Raw genomic sequence first — 20405 nt, 5'->3', positions numbered from 1 at the left:
AAAGAACTATACAAAAAAGATCTTCGTGACCCAGATAACCAAGATGGTGTGATTACTCACCTAGAACCAGACATCCTGGAATGTGAAGTCAAGTGAACCTTAGGAAGCATCACTACAAATAAAGCTAGTGGAGGTGATGGAATTCCAGCTGACCTCTTTCAAATCCTAAAAGATGAAGCTGTGAAAGTGCTACACTCAATATGCCAGCAAATTTGGAAAACACAGCAATGGCCACAGGCTGCAAAAGGTCAGTTTTCATTCCAATCCCAAAGAATGGCAATGCCAAAGAATGCTCAAACTACTGCACAATTGCACTCATATCACACGCTAGCAAAGTAATACTCAAAATTCTCAAAGCCAAGCTTCAACAGTACATGAACCGTGAACTTTCAGATGTTCAAGCTGGATTTAGAAAAGGCAGAAGAACAGAGATCAAATTGCCAACATACGTTGGATCATCGAAAAAGCGACAGTGTTCCAGAAAAACATCTACTTCTGCTTTACGGACTATGCCAAAGCCTTTGTGCAGACCACAACAAACTGTGGAAACTTCTTAAAGAGATGGGAATACCAGACTACCTTACCTGCCTCCTGAGAAATCTGTATGCAGGTCAAGAAGTAACAGTTAGAATTGGGCAAGGAACAACAGACTGGTTCCAAATAGGGAAAGGAGTACGTCAAGGCTGTATACTGTAACCCTGCTTATTTAACTCATACGCAGAGTACATCATGAGAAATGTTACACTGGTTGAAGCACAAGCTGTAATCAAGATTGCTGGGAGAAATATCAGTAACCTCAGCTATGCAGATGATACCACACTTTACAACAGAAAACAAAGAAGAACTAAAGAGACTCTTGATGAAAGTGAGAGAGTAGAATGAAAAAGTTGGCTTAAAGCTCAACATTCAGAAAACTAAGATCATGGCATCTGGTCCCATCAGTTCATGTGAAACAGATGGGGAAACAATGGAAACAGTGATAAACTTTATTTTGGGGGGCTCCAAAATCACTGCAGATGGTGACTGCAGCCATGAAATTAAAAGACCCTTGCTCCTTGGAAGAAAAGTTATGACCAACCTAGACAGCATATTAAAAAGCAGAGACATTACTCTGCCAACAAAGGTCCGTCCAGTCAAAACTTCTGAATAGTGGTATTGGAGAAGACTCTTTAGAGTCCCTTGGACAACAAGGAGATCCAACCAGTCCATCCTAAAGGAAATCAGTCCTGAATATTCATTGGAAGGACTGATGCTGAAGCTGAAACTCCAATACTTTGGCCACCTGATATGAAGAACTGACTCATTTGAAAAGACCCTGATGCTGGGAAAGATTGAGGGCGGGAGGAGAAGGGGATGACAGAGGATGAGATGCTTGGATGGCATCACCGACTCAATGGACATGAGTTTGAGTAAGCTCTGGGAGTTGGTGATGGACAGGCAAGCCTGCAGTCCATGGGGTTGCAAAGAGTTGAACATGACTGAGCGACTGAACTGAACCAAATGAAGATAATGGCAATATCCTTCAAAAGGTCCCAAGCATGCACTGATGCATTCGGTGCCCCCAACCCTGCAGCAGGCCACTGCCAACCCACACCTCCACTGGAGGCTCCTGGTTACTCAGAGGCAAGTCTGGGTCAGTCTCTTGTGGGGTCACTGATCCCTTCTCCTGGGTCCTGGTGTGCACACAGTTGTTTTGTGTGCCCTCCAAGAGTCTGTTTTCCCATTCTTGGGGCACTGGAGCAGTGGCGGCACGGTGCTGGAGCAACTTTGAGGAGATACCCCATGTCCATGGGCAAAGGAGAAGCCCCAACAAGACAGTAGGAGGGGCGAAACTGTCTTTAGAATCAAACTCCATACCTGCCAGAGATGCTCAGAGGACTCAAATAAACCTTGTACACACCAGGACCCAGAGACCCCACAGAGACTGAAACAGAACTCTGTTTGAGGGTCCCCTGGGAGGTACGGGTCAGCAGTGGATGGCTACAGGGCCAAGGGGCTCTGGGTGCATTAGACCCGGGTATGGCATACGCCCTCTTGGAGGAGGTCGCCATTAACTCCATCATACAGAAAGATCTAATCATTTGTAAATAAAGAATAACTGATCCAGTCCACTCATGTTATGTTTGAGAATACCAAGGCCCAGAAAAAGCAGAAGGGCCCTGTCTCTATGTGAGAAAGAACACTTCAGGGTTTGAGAGTCAGTCTATAATGGTTCACAGAGTGACCCAGAAAAGATTAATAACCCTGGACAGGTTTAAACAACAGCCTAATAATTCTTCATTATTTAGTAGCAATGCTTAGTAAGAGATACCTTCCGGTAGATAATCTGTGCAGGAACTTTTCCTGTAAAACTCATCTGAGCCATGTAATTTAACCAGTGATAGAATGAAGACAGTATACAGTGTACCAGGGCCCACAGTGCTGGCCTTGTGAGAGCTACAGCAAAGGGTCTGTTCTCCCATCCCTACGTGAGAACACCTAACTGGGTGTGCTGTCAGAAAGCCAGGCTCCAGTTCCCGACACTCTGAATCACCGGCTTTGTGCTGCACACATTCCCTTTTGGAGGCAGCGACTAACAAGTTTAAACACAGTCCTTTCTATCTGACACTTCAGAAAGTCATTAGTTAACTAAGCTGGCTTTACCACAGTTTTTGTTTTTGTTTTTTTCTAAGGAGTATGTTTTAAAGTTAGAAGATATATGTTTAGAAAAACTAAATGCTGAATATATTGGTTCCTTGGTTTCTGGTAAGCCCAGGACTTCGAGAACTTAAGCTTTTTGAAAAATTACACCACACACACACACACACGGCTTCTCAGAACACCTTACCAAGGACTAGTATTACATGCTCACTGGGATGAGTTGTACAACTGGATCTTGCCTTTCACTTTTATGGAAATTTAGTTATTTTCTTCACTGGCTTTCAATTTTTCCTTAAAAGCTGTGCCAGTCCCATTAACTGCTCTGTGTAACTCCTGCCTCCCTGGGGTGTTGACCTTTCAGAGCCCTCTTACTGAATTCTTGCTCCAACAGAGGGATGTCTCCCCTTTTCTCCCTACTAAAGTTAACAGTGGGATTTTCAGAAAAATAATTTGGATCTGATTTTGCTTCAATTTGAATCCTGGGTCAGGAGTCTGAAACTCTGAAACAGTGAAAACAAGTTAACTTGCCCCACTTCACCCAGTGATTTTAAAGTTTAGAATTCATACTGGATAGCCATTATTTACAGAAAAAACTTTTTTTATGTTCCTTTTATAAAATGCAATTTAAATAAATTCTTACAGTTGTACAATCAGAAAAAAAGTCAGTAATGAAGTCTCCCTCATATTTCTGTTCTACACTTTCCTGTTCTATCTCTCAGAAGCAAACTGGTGATTACTTTATTAGTTTCATGTATATTCTTCCATAGTTTCTTTACTTAAATAATAAGTAAATTAAATGAATGTGTACATATATTTTTATTTTTTCCTTTGTATTTTATTCTAAAGCTAGTACACCAGATGCACTATTTTACACTGCACTTCTTCATTTAACAATTTATCTTGACAACCTTCATTCAATAGAGAGCTTCCAAACAAAATAGCTCTAGGTCAGGAAAGCCGTAAGCCCAATAGACGAGAGTTTATCGGCATAGCTTCCCAGGAGTCAGGGAGCAACTGGGACTGGGCCAGCTGTCAGGAGAAGCAGCTCAGTCTCCACACTGGCATGCCCTCTACGCCTCAGACACGCTGTCTCAGCCCTGAAGAGGCCCTACCTACAGAACCCATCAACTCAGTGGATCCACCCTACTCAGTTACCGCATGACAAAGCAGGCCTAGGGAGCAGAGGGCACCTGCCCAGAGCCAGATGGTGCTCATACACAGACCTGGAGGTGGCTGGTCTTCTGCATTCTGGCCCCAAGTTCTCTCAGCTGTACCACTTATGTCACAAACTTTTAGGGATGTGTCCTTATCAAAATAGTAAATTTCAAATTCCTGTGCCTAGCACTGGTTCCAACTTAGAACGAAGTGGGGTGTGGTGTGGCAGGAAGAGGGAGACACTAGCTGTAGAGTCAGGAAATCTGGGGTCTAATCCAGAGCCCTTTTTGGGCCCCAGTTCCCTCATCCGTGAGATAAGAGGCTGGAACCACACGCTCTCTAAAGGCTCTCTGCTAAAAGCTCCAAAGTCCTTGACTAACACCTTCTAACCACACGGAAGATTTTGGTCCTTGGGGCTGTGCCTGTGCTCAGGTTGTCAATCCCACCTGGAACGTACCTTTTGTTTCTCTACCTTTACATCTTTCAAGGCCCACTCTGACTTCTCCTGATATTTACCTCTTCAGAAAACGTGCCCTGTGAACAAGCTCCTACCTCAGCCCTTAGAATACTTGGCCTAGACTACCCCTTCTAAGGAGCCACACCAACTGGTCTCTGAGTCCAAACATTCAGTGTCTGCTCAAACGAAGCCTATAGAGATGCTTTCCCTAATCATCTTATCCAAAATAGTACTTCTCTAATCACTCTCTTCCTTGTTTTATCTCTCTTTATAGCTCTTACTATATAATTTATGAGTAGTCTATCTTACACCATTGGAATGTAAGCTCCTTTGAAGGAGCTTAACTTAAAACAGCACCTGACATATAAGAAGCACTCAATAAATATATGTTGAATGAAGTCATTATTTGTAAATAATTAACAACAAAGCCAAGCTGCAGAGAGTCCACTTCTGATATTAATCTGAGACATTTCTTCCATTCAATAACTTGTTCTGTATGCATAGTCCCGAACAGGGGAAAAAGTCAGTCAGGGAGTCAGCAAATGGCTTTGGGAGATAGATGTGGTCAGGCAAACAGCAAGAGATCTCCTTGGAGTCAGAAAGACGGTTTTAGGGAATTCCCTGGTGGTCCACTGGTTAGGACTCTGCGCTTCCACTTCAGGGGACCCAGGTTTGATCCCTGGTCAGGAAACTAAAATCCCTCAAGTTGCATGGTATGGTCAAACAAACAAAAGGCAGAGTGGTTCTAGTACTAAACTCTGTCATCAGGTAACCTCAAGCATGTCTTTAACCTCTACAAACCAGATTAACAACCTACCACACAGGTACACAATGAAGATTAGGGAAAAATGATTAACACGGAAGCATCTTATCAGGTACAAAGCACCATATCCTACAGGTGAAGTATTACTTGAACACCAGAAGTAGACTGAAATTGTTAATACGGAACAGTTCTATTTAAAGCTAAACTGTCACACCAATAAGTTTCCACTCTTTTTAAAAAAAAATACATGCACATACATGAATGTTTGCCCACTTATACATATACATATATTGAAGGGGAAATCCAACCTAAAAGACACACACTGAACATGACCTGGGCTTAAGGGAAAACACTTACTTGAAATCCTGCCACGTATTCTACTCTGTAATGTGAACTCTTCTGCCAGAACTTCATACAAGCAGTCCATTGACTATCAAACTGAACCTTTCAGTGGAAAGAATCAACTGCAACCTCTGGTAGGATACCATGAGCCTGTGGAACATGTTAAGGCATCTATGGCTTCCCCTCAGTGCTTCTGTGCTGATCAATAAAAGCAAACCATTCGACCACTTCTGTAAGTTGTACCTCTCATGATGACACTCACAGAACAGGTCAGTGTTACTTGCTGCAGTTGGTGGATCAGGAAACCAAGCCCTATCTTCTCTAACAAGCCAAGCTTGATATTTCACCCACACCTGCATCTTCCTACAATATTGACAGCACTGACTGACTGGCACACACTTTGGGGCTGGATCTTACACACCTCTGTAGCATGTCAAATGTCTTCCTTGAGTGGCAAAGACGGTGTTGTATTTCTCACATATCCCCAAGAGAACTTAGCACAGGGCTTTCACAGCACAAGAAATATGCTCAGAAATACTGAACTGACTGAATCTGAACTGAATTTTAAATTGTAGTTATAAGCATACAAAAGTTTAGAAACAAAGGAATTTAGAAACAGAATCAAAATCAGAATTCTTGGAGTTCCTAAGTGCCGAATTTAATTCAAAACCTACCAAAGAGTACTGATTATTCATATCATTTGTATTTTCATTCTATTTGTAGGCAAAGTTCCATAAGATAGTCATTCCCTCTCCAGCAAGGAGGTGAAATTGATCCACTTACATTTTTCAACCCACAATGCCCCCAACAGTTCTCCCACGGAACCTGTTTCACTGATGACTCTGATGCTGACAGGTCTGCTCCCCAAGACAACTAAATGATCCTCAGAGGCAAGAATACCACCTAAGTCATCTTTCTTTCATATCACCTGAGCCCAAAGACACAGAACAGCACTAAATAACTACCCGAGAATGTCAGAAGGAGAGAAAGTTAAGAAAAAGAGCTCGAGATTTTAAGCCTGCCAGCCAGTAAGGTCCATCTGTACTCCAATAAATACTTTAAAAGAATCATAGTAATTGATAATAAGAATGAGGATGAACAAACATGTGAAACCCAAAAACACTGATGGGGTTGATCACAAAGTAAATGAGTTCAGTCTCCCTAATTAGTTTATCATCCCAACTTGAAAGCATTTAGATAAATTCTGTCATTCTTTAAAAGTATTATTCTTTCAAAAAAAAACCTTTCGTGACCTTTGCCTGGCATTTTTATTAAGAAAAACAAAAAGATTACTCAAATTCCACTCCTCTGCCTTAAAAAAGAAGAGTAAAATCTAAATCTCATCCCAATATAGGAGGCAAAGTCATTTTTTCCACTATAAGTAAACACTTATATTGAAGCATGTAAAATTGAAAGTATGTTAGTGAACTTCAAAACATGCATGAATTTTGCTACAACCTAGCAGGCAACTTCTAGTTAAATGATCATCACTCTGGAATGAAGAAATACCTCCTTCAGTCAATTTTTTCAAGTAGCTACAAGCTACTAGTCAAAGTTTCAAATTAATGAAAATTACATATTTTCATTCATGTAGAATGCCTAGCCACATTAATTCTTCCAACTTTCTCATGTACAAATTGGTCTGAAGATTTGGAACATTTGTACTGCCACGAGGTATTGAGTTATTTTACATTACATTCTTGCCCCAAAGCTAAAGGGTGGAGGGGTGCTTCTGCTCGAGTTAGCTAGAGGTAGGCAGAGCACTGAAGAGACCATGGTCCCTGCAGTCAGGCTTGGGTTTAAGTCCTGACTCTACTACCCTGATGACAGTATGATGATGGGCAAGTTATTCAATCTCTCTGAACTTATATTTCCACAATGATAAAACAGGGTTAACTCAGGGACTTCCCTGGTGGTCCAGTGACTAAGACTCTGAGCTCCCAACGCAAGGGACCTGGGTTTAATTTCTGGTCAGAGAACTAGATCCCACATGCAGCAACTAAAGATCCTGCATGCCATAAGTAATACTGAATATCCCACATGCTGCAACTAAGACCCAATCCAGCCAAATAAATAAAATAAAAATAAATTTTAACTTTTTTTTAAAAAAATAGAGTTAATTCAAACTTCCCATAGCTGTTACGGGGTCCATAAAGTGAAAGTCGCTCAGTCGTGTCCAACTGTTTGCAACCCCATGGACTATACAGTGCCTGGAATACTGGAGTGGGTTAACCTTTCCCTTCTCCAGGGGATCAAATCCAGGTCTCCCGCACTCCAGGTGCATTCTTTACCAGCTGAGCCACAAGGGAAGCCCAAGAATACTGGAGTGGGTAGCCTATTCCTCCTCCAGGGGATCTTCCCGACCCAGGAATAGAACCGGGGTCTCCTGCATTGCAGGTGGATTCTTTACTGACTGAGCGATCAGAGAATCCTTGGGGACCATATTACATTATATATACATAAAGTGAGTAGCACATAACAGGAACTCAATAAATGTTAGTTTCTCTTCCCACTTTTATCACAGCCACAAAAAAAAACTTAAACACTCTATTCATTAAAACATTCACATATGTTCTATGCCAGTTTTATGAGAAAGAGCTCTTGATTTAAAAAAAAAAAAATAGCTTTATAAGCAGTCACTCTTCTCCTACTGAGAAGAGTGATTTTTTTTTAACAGCCTAACTATTTCCAAAAACCTGTGCTTTACTTTGGTTCTGACTGATTTGTGGAATTTGTCACTGTCATTAGAATAAATAATCAACACATTTATTCTGAAGAAACTACTAGCCAGGGGAATCATTAGAAGGAATTCTGGTACAGAAATCCTTGGCAGAATTCTAGATTTCCATTAAGTTCTCAAAATTTTGTGAATTCTAACAAAATGTTACCAATTTTTATCCTATGAATATGCATTTGTTTCAGAGAAAAATTCCTGTCTGGATTTAGCTTGTTATGTTATTCTGGATTTAGCTAGACATTTGCAGAAAATGAGTTAACTACTATATTAGTTGCTATTTATGTGGTTAAGTCACCACTGCGCTAAATATCTCCTGAGGGGAAAAAAAACAGTCTGGGATTTAAGCCAGCATAACAACTGTCACCAAAACGGAGAGCTTCTGGAGATGCCAAGCATCTTGTTTAGGTTTGATGAATTCTACTACTTCAGGATGTTTTGTTTTTCAAGGATAGTTGCTACTATTCCTACTCTGTAGTTCAGCAGAAATGTAAAAGTTACCTTCCTCTAACCTTCTGGCATATAAGAGAAGGACGACAAACAGCATGCACTATTTTTATGTTGACAGCCAGAGCTATTTTAAGCTATTTTACTACTATCCAAAAAGGTTAGCATGACATTAGTAAGCTAAAAAGTAAATTCTTGGTTTTTGGTCACTTAATAAGAACATTACCTTTTAACAACCCAACTGTCTATCTTTTGGTCATACAAATAAAAATAAAATTCCAAAACATAAGGCATGATTGAAGCCATAATTAGAAAGTCTTACCTTTTGGGCATCTCCCGTAAAATATGCAATGGCCAGGGTGGGCAGAATCATGAACAGGGCATTGTAATAGAGCAGACCATATTTTCCCAGCTCCTAGGAGAGTAAAAAACTAGGTGGTTCATTTGGTTCCAGCAGATAGATCGAGACAACCCTGAACAGAGCACCACCCCCATTATACACACACACCACTCTCCCCACAGTATACATAGCACATTAAGTCAGAAGTTTTGCAAACACTAAGAAATAACCTAAGCTTTCAAAATAAAAAAAAAAAAAGCAAACTTACAAGATTTTTAGTTTATTTGACATAAGTTCCTTGAGTACTTAAAATCAGAGAAATAAAAATGATATCAAGTGGCTGTCTCAAAACAGCAAGAAGAAAAGAAGTCATTTTGAACAAAAAACATACATCTCTATAGAGACATGTCCCTGGAGCCCTTCCCTTTCCAGAACGGAATCAAAAGTCCCCAGGTTAGTCCTGGGCTGTTCCAGAAACATAACAGTGTGATTTAAGAGAGAAGGAAGGCCAGATCCACACAGACTCACACCTAGAACAACATAGACAGACATAACTTCCCAGTATTTCTGAAGTTATTTCTGAAAATGTACATGGGAAATACAATGAAGATCAAGATTACTCAAAAAAAAAAAGGAGACAAAAAGAAAAACTTCACCATTACCCTACAATTCCCAAAACATGGTATGATTAGCTGTGCCCTCAGCTACTTGGGAGCAAAAAAGGACTGCACACATCTTCAAACACAGGGAACCTATGAGAACTCTGGATCTACTTGTGATTCACACAGTTCTGGGACATTCAGCAGGAAGCCATCACCTGAAAAAGCAGTCCCAGAGTTCCGGGGATAAAGGAGTAGTGAGGAGAGGGCCATAATATCTGCCTAACTTCTGGGATTGAAAGATCACCAACTGATACGAAAAGTCAAGCTACTTTCTCAAAAGCAGATTTTTTTTTCTTCAGTGATTTTTTAAAAACTTTTTATTTTATACTGGCATATAGTTGATTAACAATGTTGTGTTACTTAGTTTCAGGTGTACACAAAGTCATTCAGTCATACATATACATGTTATATCTATTCTTTTTCAAATTCTTTTCCCACTTAGGTTATTACAGAATATTGAGCGGAGTTCCCTGTGCTTTATCAAAAGCAGCTTTGAAAAACTGGAAACAAAGATGCAACGATAGAAAACTAGTCGATTAGACTATGATACACTCATACAATGAAATATTATGCAGCCATTAAAAATGGTTAGTAACACTGGTAAGGAAGGTGTTCATGAAACAGTACTAAATGAAAAATACAAATTAGAAAAAACATTATTTATCACCTCTCTTTTAAGTTTTTCTCATAGTTAAGTGTGTACATGCATATATAAACACACACATTCCTACAAAAGGGTATCTACCGAAACAGTGCTTCTCACTCAATGGTGGAATTAAGAGAGATTTATATTTTCTTCCTCTTGTTTATCTATGTTTTCTACCACTTCTATTATAAATACATGTTATTTGTATGAATTCTTTAAAGTTAAAAATGCTTTAAATTCAGGAGCTGCATTCAGGTCTGAAATACAGCACTAAGTCCTTAGGCCATGGGATTCATGCTCAAAGAACCATGATTACAAGTAGTTCTGAAATTATAGGTAATAAAACTCCAGATATACTGAAAGCATCTCAGACAGCAAGACAGCAAGAAAAAAGCCACAGTAGGGCAAGGCAGCCTGTAACATCAGGCGCCCCCTCAGCAAGAGCTGTGTTATCCAGGAAGTAGAGGATGCCTACACACACACCCCACCCAGACAACTGACAAAGGCCAAACTTGTTTTTTCTTTTTACTTGCTGCTTTGAATCTCTTTTCTCCTGTCCTCTTAAACAGAGCACATCGACTAAAATTTAATTTAGGGCATCATCATAAATATGCATTATATACTGTGTTTTTACATGATGTTGCCATTTTTGAGTAGCCCACCTGACTGTCACAGTTTTCCTGTTTCTCCTGTTATTAGCCAACCTTTTATACTGCTGGTAAGCCTCTTCCTCTAGAAAGGACTGTTGCTCCTAATCCATGAACTATGAAAAACAGATCAATATGCTTAAAAGTTCTAATATAAGTAAGTCATAAGTCATTTCTGAATGAGGAACTAAAGGACACCCCTTGGAATAAAATAAAATACAGAAACCATCTTCGCTTTTTTCTACATTCTAGGACGTAGTCCAGTAGTCATGTATGGATGTGAGAGTTGGACCGAAGGATTGATGCTTTTGAACAGTGGTGTTGGAGAAGACTCTTGAGAGTCCCTTGGACTGCAAGGAGACCCAACCAGTCCATCCTAAAGGAGATCAGTCCTGAATATTCACTGGAAGGACTGATGCTGAAGCTAAACTCCAATACTCTGGCCACTGGATGCAAAGAACTGACTCATGTGAAAAGACCCCGATGCTGGAAAAGATTGAAGGTAGGAGGAGAAGGGGATGACAGAGGATGAGATGGCTGGATGGCATCACCGACTCAATGGACATGAGTTTGAGTAAACTCTGGGAGCTGGTGATGGACAGGGAGGCCTGGCATGCTGCGGTACATGGCGTCCACGCAGTCCAAAGAGTCAGGACATGACTGAGTGACTGAACTGAACTGAGGTTGTACTCTAGGTTGTGCTATCTAACACAGTAGTCACAGGCCAAATGCAGCTATTTCAATTTAATTACAATTACACTAAACTACTACTGCAGTTCCTCAATTAGGCCATCACGTTTCAAGTGCTCAACAGCTATGTGTGGCTAGGTGCTACCATTAACGGACAGGAAGAAATAACACATTTCCATCATTACAGAATTGTACTGGACAGTACTGTTTTAGACAGCTAAGGCTGGTGGACTAATAAAATGTTATTATTCCTACCTATTTCCAAAGCAGCAAAAACACAGAGCAAAACTAAATCTCAAACTGCTCCCTTTTCTCTAGCTATAGTACAAAGATAAAAAAGTTTTAATAGTAGCTTCCATTAAAATGCAACCATCACATAGTCATCAAGGCAAATAAATGGAGAAAAAGACATAAAAGGTGTGTTCAAAGAAAAGTTGTTGGAAATAGCGATCTGTACTGTCCCTAGATCTTCTAGGTTAATTTAGAAATGATTTAAAGTATATGGGAGAATATGCATAGGTTACATGTAAATACTATTTCATTTTATATAAGGTACTTGAGCATCCAAGGATTTTTGTAATCACAGGGGTTCCTGGAACCAGTCCGCCAGAGATACTGAGGGGCACCTGTCTGCAGGACAAATATGCAAAGTCCATTCTTGTTATGCAGCTCCTTCTAAATCACATCTGAAATCTGCTCAAGGGCTTCCAGATACTTCTCTCTTGTCCAGGTCCCTAACCAAGTCTTCCAGGACATAGCCATGAACACTCATGACACTTTTCTCTAATGAACATTTCTTATATCACTATCCCACTCAAAGTCAATATTCACCCAGTCCCTTCCAGAAAAGCCAACAGTAAAATCTAATTGCTAATTAGAAAATAAAGTTTCTTACATGAGCACCAAGGTCCAGGCATTTTACCCTCAGAGATTCCCTAGTCTTTCTCATCTTTCCTAAGTATCTTCCTTTATTCTCCACTTTTTCCCTGAAGGACTGACATGACCATTCCCAGTATCAGTAAACATCTCTTAAAGAAGCGTTAGATTGTTACCTACTTTTGAATCTAATTTTTGTTTTACGTAGGCACCATTTGCTGCTGTCAGGACATCATTTATCAGAATAAAAACATATCCTTCAAGATCAAATGCCAAGTCAGAGCTGCAAAACAAAAACAACACTTTAATAACAACTAACATTTAAGGAATATGCATTAAATTTTAAATAGATCTGAACTACAGTATTTCCAAGAACATATGCTTATCTCTGTAAGTGAATATTACACATTTTATCAGCTACTAGTATTTCCTGGCTCCAGGTTACAGTTTGCAATTTCATAATCAGTAAGGCAGTCTGCAGAAATGAGAAGCACTAATGCTTAAACACAGTCATTAGAAATAATCAGCCTTGTCAGTTAATAGCACACTATTCTTAATTCAAAGTCGGGCAAGACAGAATCAACCAAATTTACCATTACAGTACATCTGAAGCAAGCAGAAGGCATCAGAGCTCAATTTCACAGATAAGGAAACCAAAATGAGAATGAAGTTGTTAACATGTCATTTTTCAAAGGTTCACACAAAAGATAGGGTTATCTTGCATAGATGGCTGGGCCACTGGGTGGAATTTCTGAAGTGTGGATTGCGGTTAGTTCTGAGATCACGTTACACTAGTGTCTAAGTACACAGTGTAGACTCAAATACTTAAAATAATTTCCCAGTAAGCCTGCTACATATAACTAGTGAGACTAGGGAAACTGAAGTTTCTTAGTATTTTGCAGAGCACCAGGCAGAAGAACTTAGTAAACTGAAGAGAATAAGTGAAAATCTAAGAAGAATACGCCATCAGCATACTTTACCACCCTAGCTAAAACAGGGGCCCCACATTCTGTGATTCTGCAAAGGTGTTATCTCTTTGGAGTTCAACTACTCCATGGGACAGACTTCTGAGCAGCTCTATGCCACTGCAATGTCGGGCAGAACTACCTAATAACCACTCCCTCTTCCAAGCAGCCTGACAACTCTCTAACTCTTCCTCCAAATTTCTTTCCCAAGTAAAAGGTTCTAATGAGATAAGGCTGGGCCAGATAGCAATCTGACTCAGAAACTTTTTGCAGGTTAGAGTTATCTCGGAGAAACTCCTGTGTTTGGTTCAATTTTGGATCCCACCAGCTTCGGTGGGATCCAAGCTTAGCAGGGCACTTTTAAAAAGAATGGTAGGCGATTCACACAGAATTTTTCTCCAAGAAGGCAAGATTACCTAGAGGGAAAAGCAGTCAGAGCTATATAACAAAATTCTAGTAACTAATTACTTTTTTTTTTTAGAATAAAATTTAACTTGGAGGGTTAGGGTGGAACAGAATTGACTTATATTCCCCCACACACGCACCTGTATTACAGGGATATGATAAAGGTCAATGAGCCAATTCAAGAAGCACACTGGAACTCCCGGATGGAAAATATATGTCAGGTAGAATCTGCAACATTAGCAAACCCATACGTGCAAGCTCTGGGCTGAGTAAAATGTTGTAGAAGACTTCTACTCATCATTTCCATTTTCTGGGTCTTTGTATATGTGCTGCCAAAGCGAGTACTACTTTCTGAGTCTCTGGATATACATTTTCTTCATTTTAAAATTAAAACTTAAGAACAACGGAAAAAAGCTTTAATAATTTAATAGAATATCCAACTTTGGCATTTGTGACTCCTTAGGTGAAGCCAAATAAAGCAATTCTGTTATTTATTATCCCATAAGGCAAATAATTCACAATCATTTGCCTTCTCTCTGACACCATTTTCTTTAGCAGCATGCAAAGGAAAAGAATGCTACACAGTTTATAAAAGAACACAGGCTCTGCAGTCAGGCATAGACTCAAATTCCAGGTCTGCCATTTAATAGCTATGTGACCTCGAGCAAGTTATGGAACTTAGATTTTCATTTCCTTAACATAAATAGGAAAATAATACCCATACCGTTCAGTGTAGTTGTGAAAAACACATAAATAGTATGTGTAAAATACCAACATATGGAATGGCATATGGTATGCACTCAATAAATAGAAGACAGCATAATAAACTCTAAATTACATGAATTTAACTTTTAAGAATCCCAAGAATCTGATTTTGCTAGCCTTAATCTTCATACAACCAAAAAGATTTAACGTTTTGAAGTCTCTGAATACCTTTCAAAGACATGGTTCTTATTTAGTCTATAAAAAATTCTTTTCATTGGTAATTAATCATTTATTATCAATAAGTATTGACAAATTCTAAAGCACTCTCATAGGTTTTATATGGGCCCACATCTTACCTTGCAGCTACAAAGGCTCCAATAATCATTGCAAATACAGTCATCTTAATACCCCAAGAAAAAGTCTTCCTATAAAATAATTTAAAAATATAAATGTGGCTTTAGTTATTTACAAAGACTCATTTTCCAACAAAAATATGTTTTCTTCCCAAAAAAACTATAAACAAATGATTCCAAGGAATTGGATATTTAAAAGAACTAATGAAGCAAAAACTTATTTTCTTATATAAATAAGTATGCTTATTTCCTATTCTTATGTTATTATTATTGAGTTTACATTTTTGCAAATCAGATTTCTTTAGGCAGAAAATAGTCACACACATTTGTAGTAAAGCAGCGTAGTCATGAATATGATTTAAAACCCATACTGAACTTCTGACTCAGCTTCACCCAGTGACTTCAGTTAGGTATAGGAATTCTTGAAAGCATTTCTCATGTTCAGACAGGCTTCCATAAGGAAGTCCTAAACAATTAATTCCTATGGCAAAGGAAGCAAGCTGCTTAAACTCAAAAGATAAAGTAAAACAACACAAACAATTGGAATATCTTACATATGCTGGACACCTTTTCAGGGAGCTAAAAACTTGTTAAAGGCTAAATGTATTAGAAATTTAGCTCACTTGAGTAGAACTCCTTCAGCAAACATTGTAAACAGGATGGAGAACCTTCTCAGAACTGTAAACATAGGCAAGCTGAAAAAAAAAACAAACAAAAAAATACTTAGGTAGAGTAAAATTTGATTCTCCAAAATTAGTATTTTAAAATAATGCTAACCTTTTCCATTATAAAAAGTCCATGCTGATTATCTGTCACTAAATCCTTACTTCTCTATGGAAAGTATTTAAAAGTCTCAAAGGGTTGCTTTTATAAAACTACTAGAAGCGAAAAACTAATTATAAAATGGTAGAAAATATACATATGTTATCAGACTAGTAACAGTCACTTTTTAATTTTACCCAGCTTATTATGTTAGACACACTCATGTTGGTCTTTAAAAGATCTTTCTTTTCTAGACTGATCTCCCTTCCAAGCCCTAACCTTCAAACAACATTGGTGATCATTTTACTCTATAAAACATTCCTTGATTGTCCTTTTGTGGCAGTAATTCTTTCTTCCTCTAAATTCCCAGAGTATTTTGCTTGCACTAATCAAACATACAGCTTCTTGCAATATAATTATTTCTGACTCTATCATCTCACTCCAAAGTGCCTTATACTTGGCTAGCAATCAAAGATGGGGCATGAATAGATGGAGAGATGACTGACAATGGAAGAAAAAGAGCAAACTCTATACACAAGTAGCACTCTGCAGCAGGTGTGTATTTCTTTCCAAAATGGGTAATGAGATGTATGGATAAAAGGATGCCCCACACACGATAAACATGACTTCCATAGAACCCTCCCCAGAAATATCATCGTGGTCATTCTGTCAAGTTTCTTGGGTCTGAGGAAATGAAAAAACCTTGGTCTCTGACCCTCAGAGATCTCTGCATTCTGTTTTACAATCACCCATTACACCAGAGGTTTAACTCACGTGGCAGTGGTGAAACCTTGGGTTTCTGTTAAATGGTTTCCCCGTGTGTATATTTTTAACATCACATGTTCCATAAACTCCTTAAGTGGAGAAGACAAGAATTGGGAACTTACAGGGTAATAAGAGTACTGTCAAGGAGTAGACAGCTATTGCTTCTTTCTAAAAGTGAAAATGCTGCCTCTACAGTCATATGACCATGGAAAAAAAATTAATATTTTTATCAGGGTTCTATCAGATGTTATTTTAACTACCTCATGTTAATGAAAAGCTACATCTAATCTTGTGAAATTTGCCTAAAATATAATATTTTAAAATTGTACTAAAGAATTGAAATCTCAGAAGCCTAACATATATCCTTCACTATTATATGTCTGGAAAAATAATGAAAATCTCCCATCACGGTATTTTATAACATTTTAAAGCTTCTATCATCAAAGTGAAAGGGAAAAAACCCAAAACAAACAAAAAAGTCCTCTTCCTCTTCAAACTTAAAGAGATTAAACTAAAACCTTTGGTGTAATCTTTATTTAGTAACAGAAGCTTTCTGGTCCTTTCTTTTTCCAGAATCAGTAACAATGTGTTAAACATTTGACATTCAAGTACAATTTTAAGAATACATTATATTAACCTCATTAGTAAAATAAAGTTATCCATACTTCAGTTTCTTTGTGCTGAACAGTCCCGTGATTTGGTTCCCAAAATATAGTAGAGGTAGTGGAAACGTCTAGAAAATTTAAAAAGGGATAACAAAACTCAATAATAAAGACAGCTACAACAAGGTCCTTTTCAAACAGAAACAGTTTTGTTTATATGATCAAATTCTTTCCACATAAAACATAAGATTAGTTCTCACACACAATTTTGGCTCCTATAAAGCACCCAAACAACATTACTCCTGGATAAAGAGCTCTGTGTAGAAAGAGAGAGGGAAGAATGGAGGGAAAAAAGAAACAGAAATATGAATATGATCAAATCATACAGGACAACATCTTTGCTTTAAAAAAATGATAATGTAGAGCCAATGGGTCTAATGTTAGCAGAAAAAGGAAAGGTATTGCATCTTCAGGTGAAGTCAAGCAAAGACAGACAGACCAAGGAATAAGAAAATAAACCCAAAGAATAATGACTGCAGGATACACCAGCTAGATTAGATAGACAAATGCAGAAAATGCAAAATGGCTGTAATCCCAACAAGTGTTTATTAATTAAAACAGAATACAAGATCTAGGGGCTTCTTTTTTTCCTTAACTTTAAAGAGATTGTGGGACTTTTAAAAACACTTATTACTACATTCATTCTTTACCTTCCTTATACCCACTTTGGACTGGGCAATTTCAAGGGTGCAATTTTGAAATATGTAAGGCACCGATGGAAAATATACATAGTGACTTCATTTTGAAAATAAAAGTATTATTATTATTATTATTATTATTATTTTTACCTTTCGAGGTACATTTCTGTCAAAGTCAGGAAACTTGACCACCCTGAGTGCCTTTCCCACCCAGAGAACTGCCACTGTAGCCACCATCTGCAAACAGAGAAGACAGGTTCACTGTTCCACACAGAAAGGCACACTCAGAAGTTCCAAGGACACAAACCGCGTAACGCTGAAGGTTCCAACTAACCTGGCCAAGTCCAACACATAGTGAAGAGGGAAATCTACAAAAATGGTAGAGAGAGGGGAAAAAAAAAACACACAGCGTCAGAAAAACCCGAACTCAATCTTACAAATGCAACCTTACAATGCATTTTGATACAAACACACCGACGTCCGCCCCTTATCCAAATGACAATCGGTGAGGAAAATCACTGATGGTTGTCAGGCAACACCGCTGATTTTGTAGCTTCGGGCTGCCACTTGTCTCATCTTGTTCGTTTATACAATTTCAGTCCGTTTTCTGCAACGGATTTTTCTTGGAAGTTAAGACATACATCTTTTAAATGGCTTCGCACCTTTCTAAAAAGGTACTTCTGCCTAGGGGTCCCAGTGGCAGCATCACAATTTTAAATGGGCTTGAGGAGGCGTAGGTCCCCAGAGGCTGTCAGCGAATTCGGGGAAGCTTGAAGCCCCGGACCCTGGCCCAGGCTGTGGAGAAGGGCGGCAGCCCCCTCCAGCTCCCAGTCAGGCATGCACAGGAGTCGAGGAGTCACGAAGCAACTTCGCTCCGTCGCTCGGAAGAGCGGGGTTTCCAGGGCGCTGCACCGCGGGCAGGGCAGGAGCTTTCCGAACGCACGCCCGGCGGTCCCGAGCTTCGCGCTCGGAGCGGGACCCCCACTCCGGGCCGCCGTGCAAGCCGGCTCCGCTGCCGCGGCCGCGTGTCAGCCGCCTGCCCGCCCTCCCCGGCTCCCGCCCAACTTTGTTCAGCTCCAACTTTGCAGCCAAAGTCCAGGCAGCCGGCGCCCAGCCGCTGCCACCGCCCGCTCCTTTCCTCTCGGCTCCGCGGCCTGGGCCGCCGCCGCCTCGGCCCTACCTGTAGTTGGTGAGCACGCTCTTGTTGACCACCACGATCAGGAAAGAGCTCACGCCGTAAAAGCCGGCGGCCAGCAGCTTCAGGAATACGGTCAGCGTTTCGGCCGACGCCATCCCCAGCTCCTCCTCATGTCTGTGTGTGGAGGATTTCGCGGGGGCTTCTCCTTTAACCCGGGCATGCTGACGTCTATGAACTTCCGCCATGGCTGCGGCGGCGGGGCCTGCGAGGGAAGCGGCGGGCAGCGGGCCCGAGCGGCGCAGGGGTCTGCGGCGGCAGCTCGCGGGGAGCTCGCGGGGCCGGGGCCGGTGCTCTAAACCGGTTGCGCTCGCCGCCTCGGCTCCCCGCGCCGCCGCCGCCTGTCTCCGCCCAGGGGCAGGGACACTGGGGTTCACACGCCCGGGGACTTTGGTCGGGCATTGTGCAACGCGGGGTCAGAGGGTAGGGCCCGCTTCTGGCTCGGCCTGGGCAAGGGCTGGAGAGGGCTCCGGGAAGGGGCACTGACGACCCTGAGTCCCGGACCGAGAGGGAGAGGAACCTTAGGGGAACCACTCGGGGACACCGGGGCTGCCGGCAGCACAGCACAGTCGCGGAAAGAAGCTGCCTAATAGCGCCTGCGCGCAAGCCTGCTCCGGGTCTCTCCGCGGCCGCGTACCTGGGATGCGGAGGCTGGCGGCTGAAGGGCTGAAAGCCGTATTTTCTAGATAACTCCGGCAAGTGAAAATAAATAAATAAAGACCCGCCTCCAATAGGTAACAGGTGGTCGGCTCAGTAGTTAACAAGGTGCCTGTGTCTAGACTCACTTGAATGCCCTTTTGGTCTCTCTTACAGAAGGTCCACGCTCTTAAAAATTAGCAGATATGGAGCAAGTGTAAACATTCAACAGCTATTTTAGGCATTTCTGCGTTGCCTCGGATTTCTTACGGTTTCTGAATCCAGAAAACTGTACCATACAATGCAGTCTTATTTGCAGATCAAGGGAGATTGTTTAAAGAAAAGTATTGCGGTATCCAAAAAGTAGAAAGATAATCAATTGGCTTGCGGATTGGTGAAAGAGCAGAGTATTAAGAGCTCAGTTCCTATTCTAGGTTTCCTAGAAATGCCCCCTCACCAGCTGTGTACTCTTGGGTCAGTGAGTTGACCTCCCTAAGCCTGCCTCGCCTCATCTCTGGATATAAAGCTAGTTTTCAGTAAATGGGAGACATTATATATAAGAGAAACAAATCATTATTACCAGCTTAAGCAAAGAAATGACATACCTAATTTTAATGTCAAGAAAGAAAAGTAACTTTGAATTATTTACCCCAAAATTTTGTCTATAACTTTTCAATTTTTTCCACATTTAAAAATTATAGTAAAATTTACATAACACAAAACTTACCATCTTTACCTGGTTTTTATACAGTGAAATATGCTTAATATAAAATTTAGTATTTTAACTTTTTTTGAGTACACAATTCAGTTTAACTTTTTTTGAGTACATAATTCAGTGCTGTTAAGTATATTGTTGCACAACTCTTACTGCTACCCTTCTCTAGAACTTTCACATCATCTCTAAGAGATTATGAAACTAC

General features: G+C 40.3%; 1 protein-coding gene across 2 annotated transcripts in view; it reads right to left on the bottom strand.

The window, feature by feature from the left end:
• SLC35D1 (solute carrier family 35 member D1) overlaps nt 1–19179 on the bottom strand; it is a 45810-nt gene extending 26631 nt beyond the window's left edge. The window contains exons 1-8 of one of the 2 annotated variants that reach the window (XM_065911238.1): nt 18835–19179; nt 17989–18022; nt 17805–17891; nt 17020–17087; nt 15451–15522; nt 14831–14899; nt 12580–12682; nt 8861–8953 (exon numbers count right to left, since the gene is read on the bottom strand). In XM_065911238.1, the coding sequence (XP_065767310.1) occupies nt 8861–8953; nt 12580–12682; nt 14831–14899; nt 15451–15522; nt 17020–17087; nt 17805–17891; nt 17989–18022; nt 18835–19037 (729 nt within the window). In that variant the 5' untranslated portion in view covers nt 19038–19179. The remainder of the gene's footprint in view (nt 1–8860; nt 8954–12579; nt 12683–14830; nt 14900–15450; nt 15523–17019; nt 17088–17804; nt 17892–17988; nt 18023–18834) is intronic. The other variant, XM_065911237.1, reaches the window with a different exon arrangement.
• Between the last annotated feature and the right edge of the window lie 1226 nt (nt 19180–20405).

The sequence above is a fragment of the Muntiacus reevesi genome, chromosome 1 (assembly GCF_963930625.1).
Source record: "Muntiacus reevesi chromosome 1, mMunRee1.1, whole genome shotgun sequence".
Classification (NCBI taxonomy): domain Eukaryota; kingdom Metazoa; phylum Chordata; class Mammalia; order Artiodactyla; family Cervidae; genus Muntiacus; species Muntiacus reevesi.
The sequence above is the reverse complement of the archived record's forward strand: the minus strand, read 5'-3'. Positions and strand labels throughout refer to the sequence as shown.